This window comes from Podarcis raffonei, chromosome 6, assembly GCF_027172205.1.
Source record: "Podarcis raffonei isolate rPodRaf1 chromosome 6, rPodRaf1.pri, whole genome shotgun sequence".
Lineage (NCBI taxonomy): Eukaryota > Metazoa > Chordata > Lepidosauria > Squamata > Lacertidae > Podarcis > Podarcis raffonei.
In genome coordinates, this window is record NC_070607.1 from 95,665,798 (window position 1) to 95,687,998 (window position 22,201).

Sequence of the window (22,201 nt, forward strand, 5' to 3'; positions counted from 1 at the left end):
CATCCTGAAGCAAAGTTCTTAACCCGAGGTACTATTTCTGGATTAGTGGAGTCTGTAACCTGAAGTGTATGTAACCTGAAGCGTATGTAACCCAAGGTACAACTGTACTAACCAAGGAAGAGGGGCTGATTAAATTAATGGATTATGCTGAAATGGCAAGATTAACAGGTGTAATAGGAAACCAAGAAGAAAAAAAACATTATCAAAATTTGTGGAATATTTGAAAAATTATTGTATGCAAATAAAGTTCATTAGCAGGGTAAAACAAGCAGTTGAACATACTATCAAGATACTGGTAGGTAGCCGTGTTGGTCTGCCATAGTCGGAACAAAATAAAAAAATCAAGGGAAACTGAAAAGTAACTTAAAAATTGTTTAATGTGAAAATGCAGCATAAAACATTAAAATTAAAAAGAAACCACAAAAGGGGGGGAGTCAAATATATGTGTGTATTGGAATTGTATGTGATTTGTGTGTTTGTCATTTGTATGTCTGTAAATTTTTGAAAAATAAAATAAACAAAAAGAAACCAAGAACATGTTACAGACTAGGTAAAGGTTAAAGGGTAAAGGGGACCCCTGACCATTAGGCCCAGTCGTGCCCGACTCTGGGGTTGCGGGGCTCATCTCGCTTTATTGGCCAAGGGAGCCGGTGTACAGCTTCCGGGTCACGTGGCCAGCATGACTAAGCCGCTTCTGGCAAACCAGAGCAGTGCACGGAAATGCCGTTTACCTTCCCGCCAGAGCGGTGCCTATTTATCTACTTGCACTTTGACGTGCTTTCAAACTGCTAGGTTGGCAGGAGCAGGGACCGAGCAATGGGAGCTCACCCCGTCGCGGGGATTCGAACCGTCAACCTTCTGATTGGCAAGTCCTAGGCTCTGTGGTTTTAACCCACAATGCCACCTGTGTCCCATGTTACAGACTACATCTCAGTTAAACATCTGTTTCATGGGCCACCTTGGGGGGAAAACCCCCCAATTCAAAACAACTTGAAATCCCAGAAATAAGGTGGGACCTAAAAGTAAATATCTCAGGGGTCAAAACCCAGGATAAAGAGATCAGTTCTCACACTCCAGTACCAAACTCCTGAGTTGCTTGTGTTGACCTGAATGTATGCTATTACCCATTAAGAACGTCCTCCTATATTTCCTGTGGATTTTGACAGGTGTTGCACATATGTTGAATGTGTGGGAATGTTCAGGGATACAGGAGAGGCTATATTGTCTGATTATAGCCTTTTCAACTTGTGTTAACAAGTTCACAATTTAGCAGAGTCCCCTTTTTAAACTTGCAGCGGATGCGTTTGCTCAGACTTGCTAAAGCCTCTATAATAACTGTTCTGGTATTTTTCCCTTCTTCCCTCTTAAAAGATAAGACACGACACAGTCTTCTATAAAAGTATTAAAAGGTTTAATCACACATCATTCTGTTCACAATAGGATCCCAGAAGGCAGCTTAGAAAAGTAACATATACCTGGAAACTATCTCATAAGGAGATAGTCCCTTTGTCCTCTTTTAGCTGGAAGCCAAGAGAGCATCTTTGGCTAAGCAGATGTTGCTTCTTCGATGCATGTAGTCAAAAGAGAGAGAGATGGCTGCCCTGCCCTGTGCTTTTGTCGTTACCTGCACAGGTGAGGCCACGCCCACCTCTAGTCACATGCAGAGGAAGTCTGTCCCAGCCCAGAAGGAAACAGGAAGTTTACCTGCTGGCTGGACAAACATTCCTCCCCACGTGTAAACATGTTCACTCTAGGAATGTTGTACTTGACTACTCTTGTGTTTCACATCCCACAGAACGCAACTCAAAATACTTGAGAGAAGGTTCTTTATAAAAACTTAGTTTATTTCAAATTTTCAAAACTGTATTTACAGGATAACGAGATATAGCATGAGAGAGGGAAACAAAGAACGCAATAGTGGTAATTGTAATAAGTAAAAACACATTTCCAAAGCTTTCCAAAGCTTCTTAAGGAGTTAGGCTTTTCTTCAAAAATCTTATCGAAATGATCTCTCCATTCTTGTCCTGAAGGAGGTGGAGAAGTCAAGATAACTGAGAGGCTAAGTGTCAAAAGTGTCTGTCCCCCCAAGACTAAATATTTATATGCTTGAACTCATATATATCAGCAATGATCTCTAATTTTTAAAATCTACCGTATTTTTCGCTCTATAACACGCACCCGACCATAACACGCACGTAGTTTTTAGAGGAGGAAAATCCGTAGGCATGCCACCCGTGGGCATTTCCTCCATAACACGCACAGACATTTCCCCTTACTTTCTAGGAGGAAAAAAGTGAGTGTTATGGTGCAAAAAATACGGTAATTCAAAATGTATTGGATTATCGCTCCTAAATAATGAACTGTCTGAATCCCAACTTCGTCATTTAAATGCCAACCTTTCCTAAACGACAACTTTCCACTAAGCTCAAAACAAAACACTTTTTGTTCTAGGTTTGTGCTGCCTGCTGGTTACCTGTCATAGAGCTCTTTCGAAGCTTCAGAAAATATTCCCTCTTCATGTTCATCTTGGTATATTAACCAACAACATTAACAACACTAACTTGATTAACTTCCTTCCCTCCAAAGCCACTTTCTGAAGCCTTTCTTTGGTTTCCCAGAGATAAGAATAAAAGGAGACATTTGGATGAACAAAGATCCCAAATAGCATTTAGGAAACACTTTGAAGTGGACGGGGTGAAAAAGACAAAGATGAGACTGGTGGTCAGCTACATAAAGCTTAATATGAGAGTGAATATAACTCCTTTCTTCTACTGAATCATTGACAACAACCCAATCACAAAACAAAGATGACTATTTACAAAGCTCATTAAATTGTGCATTAAGAAGAAACTGTGCATTAAGGAGAGGCTTCTGTGATCCCAATCAACCTATTTTTCACTAATATCCATGACAAGGATACTATATTATTATTATTATTATTATTATTATTATTATTATTATTATTATTACTATATTGTGTCCTTCCTCCCAAAGGATACCAGGTGTCTGCTCTGATGTCTCTTGGACCAGTTACAAGGCAGTGACACCATAGTGTCACAATTTGACGGCCTTGGACTCTAAAGTCAACCAGAAATTATATCCGCACCAACCCGCCAACCTCCCATGAATGAATTGCATGCAGAGGGAATGGGGATGATTCGTGGTATATAGATTGATCAGACTTCCATTCATGTGGTTGTGTGCATCTATGGACATTTGAAATCATGTCCTCCCTGGGTGAGATTTGGGCCCTGGCAAATTTGCCATCCCTGGACTCCAGGCCACCGTAGGAAGTGAAGCGCTTTGCTACGTCGGAGGTGCAACAGAAAGAAAAATACTTTTTGTTTTATGCTGTATTGGCCTGAATAGATGCCTCACGCCCCCACCAAATTCCGACCATGAAAAGTTAAAGTGTGGCATATATATGCAGCCAGGTGCACGGCACAAACATTTCCCTTTTCTAAAGGGAAATTCCCTTATTCCGAATAGGATTCCTCGCAAGAAAAGGGAAAAGTTGACAGCTTTGGTCCCCCGTCCCCTCCCCTCCCCCTGTCTAGTATGCAGCCAGGAGCTACAAGGAATGGAGAGGCTTATATTCGGGTATTTCCCCCCCCTCCCACCTCCCTCCAATTTTAGAAGTGCGGCTTATACTGTATTCGGGTGCAGCTTATATTCGGGCCAATACGGTATATTGCAAGCGAAAAATGGCCACTTCGCTATCGGCGGAGTTGCTGCACGTCACGGAATGTTCACCAACATTATTTGCCCGGCAGCTGTCATGCTTTGGCCCTCAAGCAGGGCTTGTAGGGATAAATACAGGGCAGGTAGAAGGGGGAAATCTCAGCTTTCGAGGCTGGAGGATTTGGGGTGTTGTGCCACCTTTTCTCCAAAGAAGCTGTTCCACAAGTAAATGGCAGACATATCCTGCAGGTAGAGCACAGTAAAAGCTGCCTTTCGCACAGTTGGTTCAAAATGTTTTGAAACAGAACTGCTAAGGCGAGGTGAGATTTTATTGAGCCTTTTGCCAGGAGGGTTCGTTGGAGACTTGATTCCCCCTGGTGCCTAATAAGGAGAGAGGGTCCTTTTGATTTTCCCATCTTGGGCTAGCCTTGCTGACCAGTTCAACGTGGAGAAAAGACCAGCTTATCCAGCCATCGCTGAAGCAAGGGGTTGAAAATGGCCAGTTTGACCCCCCCCCCATAAACCACAGCAGAAACGCTTCACAGTCTCTTGCAAGGATGTTGCAACCCAGACTGTGCCAGCAGAGGGCAGCTTAGTCCATTCATGGCACCGAGGCTCCAAATTGTGGGGTCTCTGAGCCTATTTGTGTTTATGTGAAGCAAAGGAAGGGAACTCAGCTTCATCTTCAGAGCATGACCCTGTCTTATATTAAATCAGGGATGGGGAAAACCTTTGGCAATCCAGATGTTTCTGAACTCCCACCAATCTCTGCAGAACCAGTGTCCAACACAGGCAGGATCATGTGTGTCTTTAGCCAAATAAAGCCTGAAGCATAATATAAATAATATAAAGGCTGATGGCCAAAGAATGGATGCTTTTGAATTCTGGTGCTGGAGGGGACTCTTGAGAGTCCCATGGACTGCAAGAAGATCAAACCTCTCCATTCTGAAGGAAACCAGCCCTGAGTGCTCACTGGAAGGACAGATCCTGAAGCTGAGGCTCCAAGACTTTGGCCACCTCATGAGAAGACTCCCTGGAAAAGACCCTGATGTTGGGAAAGATGGAGGGCACAAGGAGAAGGGGACGACAGTGGATGAGATGGTTGGATAGTGCTTTCGAAGCTACCAGCATGAGTTTGACCAAACTGCGGGAGGCAGTGGAAGAGTGGAGTGCCTGGCGTGCTCTGGTCCAGGAGGTCACGAAGAGTCGGACACGACTAAACGACTAAACAACAACAACATAATATAAATCTGACCAGATTTTTCTGCATTTACCCAACAAGCTCGCCCCCTGCCCCCAAACGAGCCGGATAGTGTGACACACTTTTCACGGGCAGAGTCAGCCTTTAACATACAGAATAGTTCGCCGTACATTTTCTTGGAAGTCCAAAAGCCCACAAAAGACAGCTTCCTGCACCATCTGGGAGGAGAAAGAGAAAGCTGGTGCTGTTTGCGTCCGACCGCAGCCATGAATTCCTATTCGCGAGGGCCTCTTTTTCAGGGAGTCTCTCTGCACCTGCCACCTGTCCAAACCAGAAGGCAGTTCCTGTTACCTGTGCCAAGGTTTGCTCTCCCTGGCTCACAGAAACTGCAGCCCTGCTTGGTGTCTCTCCGCTATGCTCCTTCAGGGCTGCCCGAAGGCCGGATCATCATCCTCGTGCCCTTGAGCGAGTAGCCCGGTCCCTGGAAGTAGTGCCATCGGATCCCGTTCAGCTTCCGGATATTGTGCTTTGCCGGGTAGTAGATGCCGTTCAGATTCGACAGTCCGCAGGCATCAAACCACCAACCTGAACATGCATCAGGAAAAGCAAACCGTAGATCAGTGCCCCAAAGTAGGTGCTACCATCCCCTGGCCGTGGTGGGATTCAACTCATAGCGGCCGAGGTCCCTTCGCCCCCCCATAAAATAACTGAGTGGGACACCCCCAAAAAGTTGATGGGCATTGCCATGTGTGTGGTTATTTATACAAGGTGGGGCTTACCTGGCACCCCCAATATTTTTTTTCAAGTTGGTACCCCTGCTAGGGGGGCAATAAGAGGCAAGCGGGGCATCGCTGGAAGTGGAGATGACTATCCACCTTTGAAAAGCTGGTATCGCTGGACCAAGCCCATCAATTTTGTTGGAATAATTGAACTAAATAGTTTTAATTGGATTCTGAATAAATGTGCAATTAATTAATTAATTAATTAATTGATAATAAAATTTTATTTATATCCCGCCCTCCCCAGCTGAAGCTGGGCTCAGAGCGGCTATCAACAGTAAAAGTAAACACAGCATTCTAAAATCAATTCAGAATCAAATTAATGGCAACCATTGGGCTAGAGTTCTGTGAGGATTACCAAAGGAGGGGGTCAGACTGTGCCTTGGCCAAAGGCCTGGTGGAACAGCTCCGTCTTGCAGACCCTGCGGAAAGATGTCAAGTCCCGCAGGGCCCTTGTCTCTTGTGACAGAGCGTTCCACCAGATCGGAGCCACGGCTGAAAAAGCCCTGGCTCTGGTCGAGGCCAGCCTAACCTCCCTGTGGCCCAGGATCTCCAAGATGTTTTTGTTTCAAGACCATTAGGTCCTCCATGGGACATACCAGGAGAGGCGGCCCTGTAGGCTACTGTTTTGAATTTTATTGTGTTATTGCCTTCCTCAGTGGCTCTTGCAAATCACTATTCATGCAAACCATGTTTTATAGGGTGGGGGGCACTGGGGATGAGTTTATAGAACCAAGGGAGCAGCGGCCCCCTAAAAGTTTGTGAACCACTGCTGTCCAAACGCTTAAGCAGAAGACAAACGTGTACAGAGTGCTTAAAAACTCAAACTGCTTTAAGATGGCAAAGCTTGTAGGCTTTTAGTGGAGTTTTAGTTTGAAGAGAAATTTACACTTTTTGAAGCAATATGAGAACGGAAATGCAGCCATCCTTAAAAAATCTCTGCTTTCCCCAATTTTACAACATAGCTCTCTGGCCAAGCAATGTGTACAAAAACGGAGGAAAGTGTGCATAAAATTGTATACATTAGCGGAAAAAACATGAAAAGGCATTCTATTAGGGTTAGGTGCTCTGCAAAAATGTGTATAGCAGGGGAAATTACATGCAAATGTTTATAGGATGAGAATTTTGTGCTGAAATGCTGGTGCATTATATATGTGTGTATGCAAACTGATTTGGAAATGTGGAGTCTGGAAAAAGAGAAACTCAAGATTCAAAGCTCTTGGATTCTCACTTGACCCCTCGCTCTCTCCTCCCTTCCTTCCCAGACAGGGTGCACAAAGGCCGGCTCACCGCCAGAAAGCATCTGGGCGCACTTGCAGTTCCGGCAGTTGTCATTGTCAGCGTCTCGCGTGCTGAAGCCCGCCCCTTGGAGAGGCAAGCCGCTCTGCTGCCCAGCACTGCCTTTGTAGCCTCTCAAGAAAAGCCTGCGGAACAGAAGGCATCATGATGAGAAAGAACGAAATCCCCTACAAGTTGCAGCAGGGAGGAGGGAGGCGGGAGAAGGGAGGAGGGAGGGGGAGGAGTTTGGATTTGATATCCCACTTTATCACTACCTGAAGGAGTCTCAAAGTGGCTAACATTCTCCTTTCACTTCCTCCCCCACAACAAACACTCTGTGAGGTGAGAGGGGCTGAGAGACTTCAAAGAAGTGTGACTAGTCCAAGGTCACCCAGCAGCTGCATGTGGACGAATCATAGAATCCTAGAGTTGGAAGAGACCACAAGGGCCATCAAGTCCAACCCCCTGCCAAGCAGGAAACACCATCAGAGCACTCCTGACATATGGTTGTCAAGCCTCTGCTTAAAGACCTCCAAAGAAGGAGACTCCACCACACTCCTTGGCAGCAAATTCCACTGTCGAACAGCTCTTACTGTCAGGAAGTTCTTCCTAATGTTTAGGTGGAATCTTCTTTCTTGTAGTTTGGATCCATTGCTCCGTGTCTGCTTCTCTGGAGCAGCAGAAAACAACCTTTCTCCCTCTACTATATGACATCCTTTTATATATTTGAACATGGCTATCATATCACCCCTTAACCTCCTCTTCTCCAGGCTAAACATGCCCAGCTCCCTTAGCTGTTCCTCATAAGGCATCGTTTCCAGGCCTTTGACCATTTTGGTTGCCCTCCTCTGGACACGTTCCAGTTTGTCAGTGTCCTTCTTGGACACAGGAGCGGGGAAGCGAACCCGATTCACCAGATTACGAGCCCACTGCTCTTAACCACTACACCGTACTGGCAGAGGTTGGGGCTCCAGGATTGTATTTCTTTGTGTGCAGGGCTGGTGATAGATATTTTTTGAAGGTGACCCGGAAACTGCAACTAATCCAGAATGCGGCAGCTAGACTGGTGACTGGGAGCAGCCGCTGAGACCATAAAACACCGGTCCTGAAAGACTTCATTGGCTCCCAGGACGTTTCCAAGCACAATTCAAAGTGTTGGTGCTGACCTTTAAAGCCCTAAATGGCCTCAGGCCAGTATACCTGAAGGAGAGTCTCCACCCCCATCATTCTGCCTGGACACAGAGGTCCAGCACTGAGGGCCTGCTGGTGGTTCCCTCACTGTGAGAAGCGAGGTTAAAGGGAACCAGGCAGAGGGCCTTCTTGGTGGTGGCGCCTGCCCTGTGGAACGCCCTCCCACCAGATGTCAAGGAAATAAACAACTATCTTATTTTTAGAAGACATGTAAAGGCAGCCCTGTTTAGGGAAGTTTTTAATGTTTGATATTTTATTGTGCTTTTAATTCTGTTGGGAGCCGCCCAGAGTGGCTGGAGAAATCCAGTCAGATGGGTGGAGTAATAATAATAATAATAATAATAATAATAATAACCACCCCAGAGCTGGTCACGACTGGACCTAATGGTCAGGGGTCCCTTTACCTTTTAAACTTACTAAAATGTACAAGACAAGAACCAATGAGTGTTGGAAATGTAAAAAAAGGGAGGGTATCTTCCACCACATGTGGTGGACTTGTAAAGAGGTAAAGGCTTTCTGGGAAATCGTATATAACAAGTTAAAGAAAATATTTAAAAATACTTTTGTTCAAAAACCAGAAGCCTTTTTTATTGAGTATAGTGTGCAAAGAGATACGAAGGGAAGATAAAAGACTGTTTATGTATGCAACAACTGCGGCAAGAATTTTTTTAGCCCCAAAATAGTAACAACAAGAAGTACCAATGAAAGAAGAAGAGAAGATGAAAATGATGGGACTTTGCGGAACTGGCGAAACTGACAGGGAAAATCCGAAACCAGCATGACCAAGTACAGTATTCCAAAAGGACTGGAGTAAATTTATACAATATTTGAAAGATTATTGTAAGCAATTTACATCACTAGCAGGGTTATCTAAAGACTTGTAATGAGAAGTGTTCTCCCTTTCTATATTTATTTAAATTTTGAGCTATTTTGTAACGAGTGTAATTGGAATTGGGAAACGTACAAAATGCAATGATATAAAGGTTAATTTTGAAAGCCATGAGGCGGGAGGGAAGGAAGTCAATAGGCTCTAAAGAGCCAGGGAGGTAAAGTGGATAATGATGATGTGAATGTATATTATTAAATGGAGAATAAATAAAAATGAGAGAGAGAGAGAGAGAGAGAGAGAGAGAGAGAGAGAGAGAGAGAGAGATGATGATGATGATGATGATGATGTTTTTGGAATTCCACAAATACCTCAGCAGATCAAAAGCAGATGAAATGAGAGAAGCAGAGGTGCCCTTGCCTGGTGAGCAGAGGGCAAGGAGGACACCCTGAAAGAGCACCATGTTCTCTGAGAAACAGATGCTCGCCAGAAACCCTTAGTCACATCCACAAATACCACAAAGTTAAAGGAGGCTTGGCACACTCTGCTCTTGGAAGGGCAGTTCCCAAGGAAAGCGGAGGTGAAGACACAAACAGAGCTGGAGATTTGCTAGGTGGCAAAGTTCTCTCACAAGAGGCCACCTGAGATGGGTTCAGATTCCCCATTAAACCCACAGGAGACGGTCCTTGCACCCGGGGCTGATGATTTGCTGGGTGGCTGACCTCCAGGGCAAAGCACTCTCGGAACAACTTGTCCAAGCCCCTTCGCCTTTTATCAGAGCAGGTTCAAATCTCCTTCTAAGCTGGCCAGAACAAGCATTTTCATTTGGGTGGCTTTGGCTGATTTGGTGCTTGAAGCACGTATGAAAAAACCCCGGGTGGAATCTGCATGGAGCTCAGTGGTTTAGGAGGTGAGATTCCAGACAGGGATTAGCTCTAAAATGAAGGTGATCTCATAGCCTCCAAGCATCCCAATTTTCCAGGGACAGTCCAGGAATTACAGAATTACAGTACATCCCTGTTATGTACTGAGTTGAATAAGATCCAAAATGCAGCAGTCTGATTGGTCCTAGAACAATAGGATCCAGAATTCAGCAATCTGATTGGTCCACAGGAGCCACCCAATCCAGCTCCAGGTAGAAGTGAATCCGCAACCTGATTGGCCAACAGGTGAATCCCGGAATTAGCCAATCACAAGGGGCCCATTGTGTAAATAATGTATATAAAGCAGACATTCTGGGGAATTTCCATTCCTCCTCAGCTGAATAAAGAGCATGAAATCCACTCTCGACTCCGAGTATATTTCAGTCCCCGTTTCTGATTTGATCCCAAAACATCCTGCGTTTCCTTTTTCCTCCCCTCCACGTCCCAGAGAACAATTAGAAGTGCTGTGTGTTTGTAGGTGCAAAAACAGACTCCTGTTTATCCTGGAAATAAAAGTCCTGCACTAAACGAAGGAGATAGTGAAGCTGGGTTAAAAAGCCCATCCTATCATTTTGAAAGACAATGTCACCAATCGACTTTAAATTCTTTCACTGCCTTGCTTCTGCAGCCAGCCATTTATTAGAAAACACAGGGAGTGCTTATTAAATGGAGCCTTACACTGTTTACTCAGAAGGAAGTCCCACTGTATTCAATGGAGTTTACTCCTACGTAATGGGGTTAAAATTGGTCAGTCTTAAACACTCAGAACTGAGTCCCACTAAGTTGAATAGGATGCAGTCTCTGGTATGTTCTTGATCATTCTCACAGTTTCCACAGTGGCTTCCAATCCACATAAAACCCACATTAAAACATTAAAAAACGTCCCTATACAGTCATAACTCATGTTACGTCCGCTTCATGTTATGTTCTTTCAGGTTACGTCCCGCAGTGACCCGGAAGTACTGGAAAGGGTTACTTCCGGGTTTCGCCGCTTGTGCATGCACAGAAGCACAAAATGGCATCATGCGCATGCACAGAAGCAGCGAATCGCAACCTGCGTGTGGGTTGCACTCTTTTCATGTTGCGAATGGGCCTCCAGAATGGATCCCATTCGCAACCAGTGGAACCACTGTACAGCACTGCCTTCAGATGGTTTGGGGGTCGGATAACTTCATACCCCCCAAGATATCTCTGATGAAAATAGGGATGTCCTACCAAACTCTCCAGGGACGCGGGTGGCGCTGTGGTCTAAACCACAGAGCTTAGGGCTTGCCGATCAGAAGGTCGGCGGTTCAAATCCCCGTCACGGGGTGAGCTCCCGTTGCTCGGTCCCTGCTCCTGCCAACCTAGCAGTTTAAAAGCACGTCAAAGTGCAAGTAGATAAATAGGTACCACTCCGGCGGGAAGGTAAACGGCATTTCCATGCGCTGCTCTGGTTCGCCAGAAGCGGCTTAATCATGCTGGCCACATGACCCGGAAGCTGTACGCCGGCTCCCTCGGCCAGTAAAGCTAGATGAGTGCCTCAACCCCAGAGTCGGCCACGACTGGACCTAATGGTCAGGGGTCCCTTTTCCTTTACCAAACTCTCCAACATTTCTCCAATGAAAACAGGAATGTCCTAAGGAAAAGCGGGACATTCTGGGGTCAGATCAGAAAACCGGGATGGCTTCTGTAAATCCGGGACTGTCTCTGGAAAACAGGGACACTGTGGTGTGCGTGGTTCTCTCCCCCCCCCCCACATTTCAACCTCACAGCAACCCTGTGAGGTAGGTTAGGCTAAGAGATGGCGAATGGCCCAAGGTGAGCTCCACAGCTTAGTGGGGATTTGAACCCTGCCGATAAACACCTACCACGCTGTTTGCATAGAGTTGGCAAAGACCGTATATTACCTATATCGCTGACGCTCGCTTCCCAGCTGGAACTTTTCATAGTGGGCGTATGCGCGGTTGCCTTCCCAGTCCAGGAGTTCGACCCTCAAAGAATAGGCTCCCTGGTTGGTCAGGAGGTGGACTGCCTCATTCCCCAGCCAGTATTCTCCTGCTGGATCCCCAAAACCCTGGGAGAGGCAAAACACAAAGCACTAAGTGGGTTGCTCAATTAAGTTCTTCATATATCAGCTGAGAGGCTGTCCCTTCCTTGAATATTGAAATCAGCCGGTGAGGGCTGAAAGGAATGCGGTCGAAATGGGACCACGATGGGGAGAGAGAGAGAGAAGAAATGGGATCAGCATGGTCAGGAGAACTCCAAGGTCTGTAGATGTACAAACATCATTTAGAGAAAAAAAATATTTAGGCAACCTTCCTCCCAAAAAACAGACAAATGAAGAGCAACAGCGTGCTGAGTCTCTGGAGAAAGGGACAGAAAACTGGGAAGAGGAACAGAACGGAATGGAGTATTTTGCAAGAGGATCACAGCTGGCTGGCTGGAACCCTGAACAGGAGCGCTCCACACCGCAATGTCTTGTAAAAATCAGATGGCACATATTTTTCGGGGGGGGGGGTGCATGGTAGGAAAGGTGAGATTAACTCTGTGGTCATTTCCAACACTACTGGTTGTATCCAATGTTAGTTATAATATAATAATAATAATAATAATAATAATAATAATAATAATAATAATAATTCAGAGGAGACTCATTAATAGACATGAATAGTCCATTCATTTCACTGGGTCTACTCTGAGAGTAATCTAGTTGACTCCAACCTTCCGATTCCCTCTTATTACTTTGTGTAACATGGAGAAGAAGTTATGTACTGCCCGGCTTCAGATCAGCTGTCTCTTGCTTTTTTACGTTTAAAGTAATTTATTCAGTAGAATGCACATTTGCCCCCTTCCTTGAATCCATCACTACTGAATAAATTTTTGGACACTGAAACCATGATTGGGGAGGGAGAGCAAAGTGGGTTGGTGACTTCACGCTGCCTGGCCAATCAGTGCTGTGCAGAGTCCTGGTTTATGGTTCCCCCCTGCTTGATTTGGGAGAGAAGATTGTGCAACTGACCAAACTGTGGCAAGCAAGTTTCCTCTGCATAAAATTATGCACATTGACGCATGGCCTCAGGAAGCCAGTGGGTCAGCAAAATAGGGGTCAGCAAAGCCGTGGGCTGCTATTGGCCCCGTGGTGATTGCTATGTGGTCTCCGCTCTTTCTACTTTTCATCGAAAAGATCTGACGGAGTGAGGATGACAAGTCCAAGGCAGAATCAGACCTGTTTGTATTCTTTCCAGCTCTTTTGGAAGCTGACGCTGCCATTGACTCTGTACTGGATCACCGTCCAGCCACCTCCGTCCGTCTCCATATCGCAATAGGTCTGTAAAGGAAGAAAGCAGAGGATGCTCAGATGGAAGGAGCAAGAGGCAGAAACACAGCTGAGCCTACGGATATCGGAAGAATCTGATCTTTGCAGACGCCATAAGGACTTTTTTTAAAAAAATAAACAATGCTGGAAACTGTTGTAGAACTGTGGAGCACTGAACCTGGCTTGGAATGAACAATTTGCTTGTGCATAGTGCGGGTGGCACTGTGGGTTAAACCACAGAGCCATGGACTTGCCGATCGGAAGGTCGGTGGTTCGAATCCCCGCGACAGGGTGAGCTCCTGTTGCTCGGTCCCTGCTCCGGCGCTGCCCATCAGTGTAGACGGTACTGAACTATATAGGCCAATGGTCTATATAGAAGTTGTAAGGAAACTTCCTGTGTTCCAGAGCTCCTTCCAGGTCCTGCCAATTTTCCCCTTGAACCTATGAATGTTCCCCAGCCCAGAGCAAAATCTAGCCACCAGAACCAAGCGCAGAAAGGCAATCCATTTGAATAAAATCTCCCTGCCCCTCTTTTGCTTAGCTGCCAATGTTTCTCAAACTTGGGTCTCCAGCTGCTTTTGGACTACAACTCCCATCATCCCTAGCTAGCTGGACCAGCGGTCAAGGATGATGGGATTTGTAGTCCAACAACAGCTGGAAACCCAAGTTTGGGCAACATTGGGCCTTTGCAGAACCTGTTTCTGGACCAGGGCGTTTTCCAGACAGCCTTAGAGAGGGTCTGTTATGTACTGAAGTTCTCACCCTGGGCCAGCAGGGGGATACTGTAGATAGTTTTCACTCAGGTCCACATATGCAAATAAGGGATTGAAAGTGACATGCAGTGATTGGATAGTTACAGAAAGTGGTTACTGTTGCGTTGTAGTGGAGCTCTATATAAGAAGGGTGGCTGAACCCTTCAGTTCAGTTCTGGCCTGTGAATAAACAAGAGCTGTTTGAAGAATCGCTGTTTCGTCTGATATGTTCACCCACAACTTAACAGGGTCAGATTCCTTTAGAAGCACCGACGGTAGGAGAACCAAGGTGCTTTTTTTTAGCTGTACAAATTGAGTAATGATCTTTCTCCCTTCCTCCATTCATAGGCTCTTGTGGTTTCACTGACCTTCTTGGGTTCAGTCAGATTGTTGATATGGAGGGTGTAAACCCCACTGAGATTAACTCCAGATTGGCGGATTTCTGCGCAGTCCTGGAACAGCCGGTCTTCTTTCTTTGGAGGAACTAGCAAGAGAAAGTAAAATGCTAAAGAGTTGGCCTCTCCAAATTAAATAAGCATTTTGGGGCATGGATACAGTGACAGTGAGCTCCCAGTCTCAAGCAAATTTCCCTATTTGAAATGTGAATAAAATCCCTATTTAAAATTTGCTTGGGGAAAACTGCGATTATATTTACTAACTCCTGCCTTGTTCTTTCTTCATCAATCCAAGCTAAAGATGCAGTAAGACCAGAATGGGGAATCTGTGAGTCTCCAGATGCAGCCAGCATGACCAATGGTTAGGGATGACGGGAGTTGTAGTTCAACAGCACCTGGAGGATCCTCATCCTTCCAGTAATATTTTGGGCAGATCCACACCATGCATTTAAGAAACACCTAATGCATATTTAAAGCGCACAACTTCCCCCAAGGAGTTCTGTGAACCGTAGCTTATTAAGGGTGCTGTGAAGTGTTGCACCGTGCAGGGAAACTATAGTTCCCAGAATCCTTTGGGGGAAAGCCAGGTGCATTGGATGTTCATCAAAGGATGTTGTGGATCTGACCTGAGTTTATTGCCGGTGGGGATGGGAAGACATGGTGTAAAAGCACTGAGATCGAAAAGTTGCTACACTAATAATAATAATAATAATAATAATAATAATAATAATAATAATTTATTTATACCCTGCCCATCTGGCTGGGCTTCCCCAGCCACTCTGGGCGGCTTCTAACAAAATATTGCTTTAATATATAGAAAGCAACGTAGAATTTTAAGTTTTTCAAAAGCATCCCCCACGATGGAACACTTCCACTCTTTGCTGTAAGTTGCGCCAAATTGGCCTTGTGCGCTATTCTCCTGCACATCTGAACTTTCAAATGACACAGAGCATCGCTGGAGGCTTCCTCCCACCCCATCTTCCCATTGGCTCGGCTGCTCTGATGTAAAGGAATGTTCACAAATCAAGCAGTCCAGAGGGGAAAGTCCTGATGATGGAACATTGGCAAAAAGGTGCGACTCTGCTAAGGAAAGGAAAGTTCATTTTGGAAGGGGAGACTAGGAAGGAGGAACAGGGAGAGAGGCTGCCGGCAGGTGGGATCTGTGTAAGCAGCCAGGAGAGTTCAGAAAAAGGCGTAAGAAGACTGCGAACTGTTGAGCTATCTCCGTCTGCGGTGGACCTCTGGCTAGCATGCATATCATCCGGAGCTCTCAAGCAGCAGAGGCTTGGAAGCTGCCTCATTTGAGATAAAGCGTGATTTATTTTGGTGGCTCTGAGCTCACCTTTGCCTTGGGAGACCAGCTGGACCAAATTCTGAACCGACTCCAAAAGCTGCAGCTGCTGTTGTTGGAGCAGACTGGTGTTGCCGCTGGCGGCATGGAGAGACTTCTCCAAGACCTCGATGGTGTCGCTCTGGCGGATCACCAGCTGCTGCAGCTCCTCCTTCTCCGTCCGGATCCCTTCCAGCTCCATCAGGTGCTTCGTCTCCATCTGCAGGACTCGGGTCTCCAAAATACTGCCAAGGGAGGAAGGAGAGGGAATGAGGGCAACAGAACTGCAGGGCGGATGGCTGGTGGATTTGCAAAGAGCTGGCAAGAGACACTTTTCAGAAGGCGGTCAGCTTAAAAAGCAGGCACCTGCCTTGAGGGCCGCACAGTCACATCCACAGAGTTCATCTATGGGATTCACCAGGATGTTTTAGGTGTAAAGATAGTTGGAAATTTAGTTTGGTTTCCTCACCCCAACCAAGCAGGCAATAATGTACAGGATTAGAAGAAAAAAATGCTGCAAATGTTTAGATAAGGATGGCAATTTTTACCACATGTGGTGGCTGTGTAAAAAAAAAAAAGGCATTTTGGGACAGTATATAAAGGTAAAGGGACCCCTGACCATGAGGTCCAGTCGTGGCCGACTCTGGGGTTGTGGTGCTCATCTCGCTTTATTGGCCAAGGGAGCCGGCGTACAGCTTCCGGGTCATGTGGCCAGCATGACTAAGCCGCTTCTGGCGAACCAGAGCAGCACACGGAAACGCCGTTTACCTTCCTGCTGGAGTTGTACCTATTTATCTACTTGCACTTTGACATGCTTTAAAACTGCTAAGTTGGCAGGAGCAAGGACCGAGCAACGGGAGCTCACCCCGTCGCAGGGATTCGAACCGCCGACCTTCTGATCGGCAAGCCCTAGGCTCTGTGGTTTAACCCACAGTGCCACCCGCGTCCCTTAACCCGAGATACCACTGTATAAACAACGACAACTGGGAAACACTGTCCTGTGAGCGCTCCAGTTGGAGAACAACCTTTACCAAAGGTGTCATGCACTTTGAAGATGATTGAACTCCGGACAAAAGGGAGAAACGTGCTAAGAGGAAAGCATGCTTGGCAAATCTTCACCATGATCAACTCCCTCCCGGAAAGCAATGTCCCCACTGTGGAAGGACGTGTGGATCCAGAATTGGCCTCCACAGTCACTTATGGACTCACTGTTAAGACCGTGTTCATGGAAGACAATCTTACTCGGCTACGAGGGATCGCCAAAGAAGAAGACACAATCAACATGCAGACGGTTAAATGCTGATTGGGCATGTGGAGATGGAACGGCACCAAGGGTCATCTAGTCCAACCCCCTGCAAGGCAGGAATCACGGCTAACAGATTCTTATTCAACATCTTTATCAACGACTTGGATGATGGACTCAAGGGCATCCTGATCAAATTTGCAGATGACACCAAACTGGGAGGGGTGGCTAACACCCCAGAGGACAGGATCACACTTCAAAACGACCTTGACAGATTAGAGAACTGGGCCAAAACAAACAAGATGAATTTTAACAGGGAGAAATGTAAAGTATTGCACTTGGGCAAAAAAAATGAGAGGCACAAATACAAGATGGGTGACACCTGGCTTGAGAGCAGTACATGTGAAAAGGATCTAGGAGTCTTGGTTGACCACAAACTTGACATGAGCCAACAGTGTGACGCGGCAGCTAAAAAAGCCAATGCAATTCTGGGCTGCATCAATAGGAGTATAGCATCTAGATCAAGGGAAGTAATAGTGCCACTGTATTCTGCTCTGGTCAGATCTCACCTGGAGTACTGTGTCCAGTTCTGGGCACCACAGTTCAAGAAGGGCACTGACAAACTGGAACGTGTCCAGAGGAGGGCAACCAAAATGGTCAAAGGCCTGGAAACGATGCCTTATGAGGAACGGCTAAGGGAGCTGGGCATGTTTAGCCTGGAGAAGAGGAGGTTAAGGGGTGATATGATAGCCATGTTCAAATATATAAAAGGATGTCACATAGAGGAGGGAGAAAGGTTGTTTTCTGCTGCTCCAGAGAAGCGGACACGGAGCAATGGATCCAAACTACAAGAAAGAAGATTCCACCTAAACATTAGGAAGAACTTCCTGACAGTAAGAGCTGTTCGACAGTGGAATTTGCTGCCAAGGAGTGTGGTGGAGTCTCCTTCTTTGGAGGTCTTTAAGCAGAGGCTTGACAACCATATGTCAGGAGTGCTCTGATGGTGTTTCCTGCTTGGCAGGGGGTTGGACTCGATGGCCCTTGTGGTCTCTTCCAACTCTATGATTCTATGATTCTATGATTCTATGATTCTATGATGGCCATCCTGACAGAAGACCACTCAACCTCTGCTTAAAAACTTCCAATGAAGGAGAGCCCACCACCTTCTGAAGGAGTCCGTTCTACTGTTGAACGCCTCTTACTGCCAGAAAGTTATTATCGATGTTTAGTTCGAATCTCCTATCTTGTAACTCGCTCCCCCAGGGGGCAATGATGGTCATCAACTTGGATGGCTTAAAAAAAAAAAGGATTAGGCAAAGCCACTTCCGCCATTCAGAGGAGGTGGATTTGCAGGCTTCACGGCCCCAGCCCCCGCATGATTGGGGGGGGGGATTCCCGGCCACATCACCTCCTGGCCAGCCAATCGGCTGGCACTGGGGGCGTGGCCTGCCCTATTTAAACCAGGACGCAGCTGGGGATCTCCCTCTTTGCCGCCTGCCAGATGTTCCTGTTTTCCCCACTCTCCCGCCCTATAGGGTTGTTGTTCCTTGACCTTCCTATGGACCTCGGTTGGTTGCCGTTGAGGGGCCTGGTAGGAATTTTTCCACTTGGCAAATTGGCACCAGCCACTTGGTTTTCGCCTACCTCGTTGCAAATCGTCACAACTTTCTTGGTATTGGCGGTTAGGCATTGGTATTGCTCTGTAGATGGAAGAGGGGAGGTAGCGCCATCACCTGCCCCGCATATGGAAGGGTAGTCCGATAAAGGATTCCGGGGGGCGTGGCCCTGTCCGAAGCCTAGGGAGGTGAGGGCCCAAGGCACCCCCCTAGCGGTGACCCCGGGGGAGCTCCTAGTTGATGTCATCAGCAGGACTCCCCCTACCGGTGGTTAACCCTTCCCAGACTTCAAGCGGACAGGCTGAAGCCGGATATAGTCGGTTAGGACCAATGCCTAAGCCAATACCGCTCATCACCTGTAACCAATAAAGTTGTGGCCATATTTAGCCCATTAACCTTAATAATTGTGTCATGGGTCATTATTTCCACTGGGGGCAGGAACTCGCCATGCAAATCCATGGAGGAGGAGATGGCTATCGTTTGCTGCTTGCCATGCCAACTTTGTTCTGCCTCCACAGTTGGAGAAAGAAATGTTTCTGAATCTCAGTTGCTGGAAACTGCAGGAGGAAAGAGGGCTCTTGTGCTCAGGTCCTGCTTGCAGATTTCCTACTGTAGCAGGAAACCCCCCCAATCATTCAGCTTGTACTAACTTCACACACACTCACACACTACATATGCTACGCTTCTGTTATAAATTCATAGAAAATTACATCAGATTTGCACTGTTCCACTTTTATTTTACTCCATGAAGGAAGGACTACAAAATGGGGAAGGTTTGATACAGGCCAGCCATAATTCCTTGAGCATACCAGCACATCCACAGGAGCCCTGCCCAGTTGCTATGCCAACCCTGATGGTCCTAGACAGAAGACCATCAAGGTCACAAAGAACTTGCATATGGGAGTGGATTCAGCAAGGACTGGAACAAAGGACAATAATCAGCTCTTCCCTCTGGGGGCAGGAAACTGCAAACTCCCCTCTGTCACCTGGAAAGTACTCATGGGGAGGGGGAAAGGGGGAACCAGCCAGGTGACAGGACACTCAGGTTACCACCACAACTCCTCCCTCAACCCCTCCTTTCTGTGATGTATGTATCTGAGGGGTGGTCTTAGGTTACACCCCTTCTGTGATGTTTGTATGATGTTTCTGGGGGTTGGGCTTGATCTACAGGATGGGAATTTCAAAAGTCTTTATAAGGTCTTGCACACCATTTTTCTGTGTCCTTCCTCTCTCCTGCGGGTGAGGGGAGCACCCTGTTGCAACAGATCAATAAAGGCCAAGCCTACAGGCTGCTGTTTTGCTCCAAGTTATCCTGGTTGGTGTCTTTGTTTTTGTCCAAGGGAGCCCTCAGATTTTTCCGTTAACACTACGAACATCTCAATGTCTCCTGTGAGATCAGAATGCTGGACTAGATGGGCCTTTGGCTTGACCGAGCATCTAGCAGGGCTCTTTGTATGTTCTCATGCATGCCATTTTTAGAGACCGTCCCCCAAGGAGAGAGTGCGTGCATGTGTTCTGGAGCAACGAAGGCCGGAACAGGCAACTTCTACGACTCTGTCACTGCCTCTGCTGCTGCTGTCATCACAAGGCACTTCATCAGTTTATTTTTGCAGCCATCAGGGATTTCATTTTTTAAAAAGACAACTTCTCTCGTGACGCTTCTGCGCCATATTGGTGCTGCATGATTGGCTCCCCTCCCCGCTGCCCCTATCACCTTTCTTTGGCCAGGCGAGATGGCCATAAATTGGCTTTTCATAACAGTTTGGCACGGCAAACGCGTCTTGGGAACAATCCAAAAAGCGCTGCGGTTGCAAGAGAAATCATCCCCCAAAACTTTGGGAAGCCAGCTGGCCGGGATGCAACGATCTCTGATCTCAGCACAGTTTGAATCCTTCGCAAGAATGGAGGGGAACTGCAGCATGGAAACCAAAGTCACTCCAAAGTGACTCCATATAGCTTTTAATTTTGATTTCTAGTTTAAGGAATATTTGAACCACTGACCTTCTGATCAGCAGGTCCTAGGCTCTGTGGTCTAACCCACAGCACCACCCGCGTCAGGGTAGACCCACTGAAATTAATGGACTGACCTTAGTCATGCCCATTATTTCTACAGAACGAATGCTGGATCCTGCACCACTTTGAGAACTTGCACACCCTCCATCCCCAGTCAATGGAACTCGCTTTATCCTTTGCTCCTTATCTTCTGGGAACCAAGCAGCAAAATCCACAGGAACGTATATTGGTCCTCAGCCAACAAATCCATTAGTGACCTAATGGAACGAGGTGCTTCGTTGGACAACACTGCTGGAATTAGAGAGAAACCAAGAGGTCCTCACATCTCAGCAGAGCCATGGACAGTGATGGCTGGGAAGAGAAACTCAGTTCTTGGGAAGCTGAGATCTGCAGTCCAGGAGAGCAAGACTGAGATAAGGAAGCGAGCCAATTGCAGTTGGGGATAGATTTATTTCAAAGCCTCCTGAGTACATTTCTGGACAGGGAATCATCCAAGCCCTGCTGGGTTCTTGGCTCATAGGATTAGCAAACTGGAGATTCCTTTTACCCGAGAGAATGTTTTTGTAGCAACTAATGAAAGAGAGAATGATTTGCTTTAATAAATAATAATAATTTTTTATCTATACCCCACCCTTCCCAGTTCAGAAAACTGGGCTCAGGGCGGCTAACAACAAATTTAAAACACAAATTTTAATTGATGCAACAGAAAACAGCATAAAATACAGTATAAAATGTGAATAACAATAAATTCAGAATTCAAAAATCAATTTAGGGGGAAATTCAACCAATAAACATTTGATGATCACCAAGGCTAGCTGGCTAAATTAGTCCTATTTGGGCCAGCGAGGAGACCAGGGGATAATTAGCCGTGGGATCCCAAAGTGGGTAATCTTCATAAAAAGGGGAGGGGGACGGAATGAAGGGGAATAAAAGATCCGGCTGAATTCAAATTAAAGGCCAGGAGGAATAGTTCTGTCTTACAGGCCCTGTGGAAGGAAGCTAAATCCTGAAGGGCCCTGGTGTCATGGAACAGAGCATTCCACCAGTCGGAGCCATCACTGAGAAGGCCCTGGCCCTGGTGGAGGATAGTCTGATTTCATTAGGGCCTGGGACCTCTAAACTGTGATTATTCATGAACCTTAAGGTCCTCTGTGGGGCAGACCAGGAGAGGCGGTCCCGTAAATACAGTGATTCCCAAACTTTTTTGGGCGTCGCTCGCTTGGTTCCATAAACTCATCCCCAGTGCCCCCTCTACCTTAGCCTATATAAAGTATTATTCAAAATAGTGGTTCAACCCCCAAAGGAAGATAGTAACAGTAACAATAAATCACACATTTATTCACATTTATTCAACAGAGAACCCTCTGCCTGGTTCCCTGTAACTTGGCTTCTCATAACAAGGAAATCGCCAGAAGGCCCTCGGAGCTGGACCTCAGTGTCTCGGCTGAGTGATGGGGGTGGAGACGCTCCTTCAGGTATACTGGGTTGAGGCCGTTTAGGGCTTTCAAGGTCAGCACCAACACTTTGAATTGTGCTCGGAAACGTACTGGGAGCCAGTGTAGGTCTTTCAAGACTGGTGTTATATGGTCTCGACGGCCGCTCTCAGTCCCCAGTCTAGCTGCCACATTCTGGATTAGTTGTTGTTTCCAGGTCACCTTCAAAGGTAGCCCCACGT

At 46.5% G+C, this 22,201-nt stretch overlaps 1 protein-coding gene across 1 annotated transcript in view; it reads right to left on the reverse strand.

Annotated features, from left to right (window-relative positions):
- Positions 1-3,968: 3,968 nt before the first annotated feature.
- Positions 3,969-22,201, reverse strand: part of ANGPT4 (angiopoietin 4) — a 46,145-nt gene continuing 27,912 nt past the window's right edge. The window contains exons 4-9 of the mRNA XM_053394628.1: positions 15,667-15,899; positions 14,298-14,413; positions 13,088-13,189; positions 11,769-11,935; positions 6,952-7,085; positions 3,969-5,467 (exon numbers count right to left, since the gene is read on the reverse strand). Coding sequence (XP_053250603.1) covers positions 5,295-5,467; positions 6,952-7,085; positions 11,769-11,935; positions 13,088-13,189; positions 14,298-14,413; positions 15,667-15,899 — 925 coding nt within the window. The 3' untranslated portion in view covers positions 3,969-5,294. The remainder of the gene's footprint in view (positions 5,468-6,951; positions 7,086-11,768; positions 11,936-13,087; positions 13,190-14,297; positions 14,414-15,666; positions 15,900-22,201) is intronic.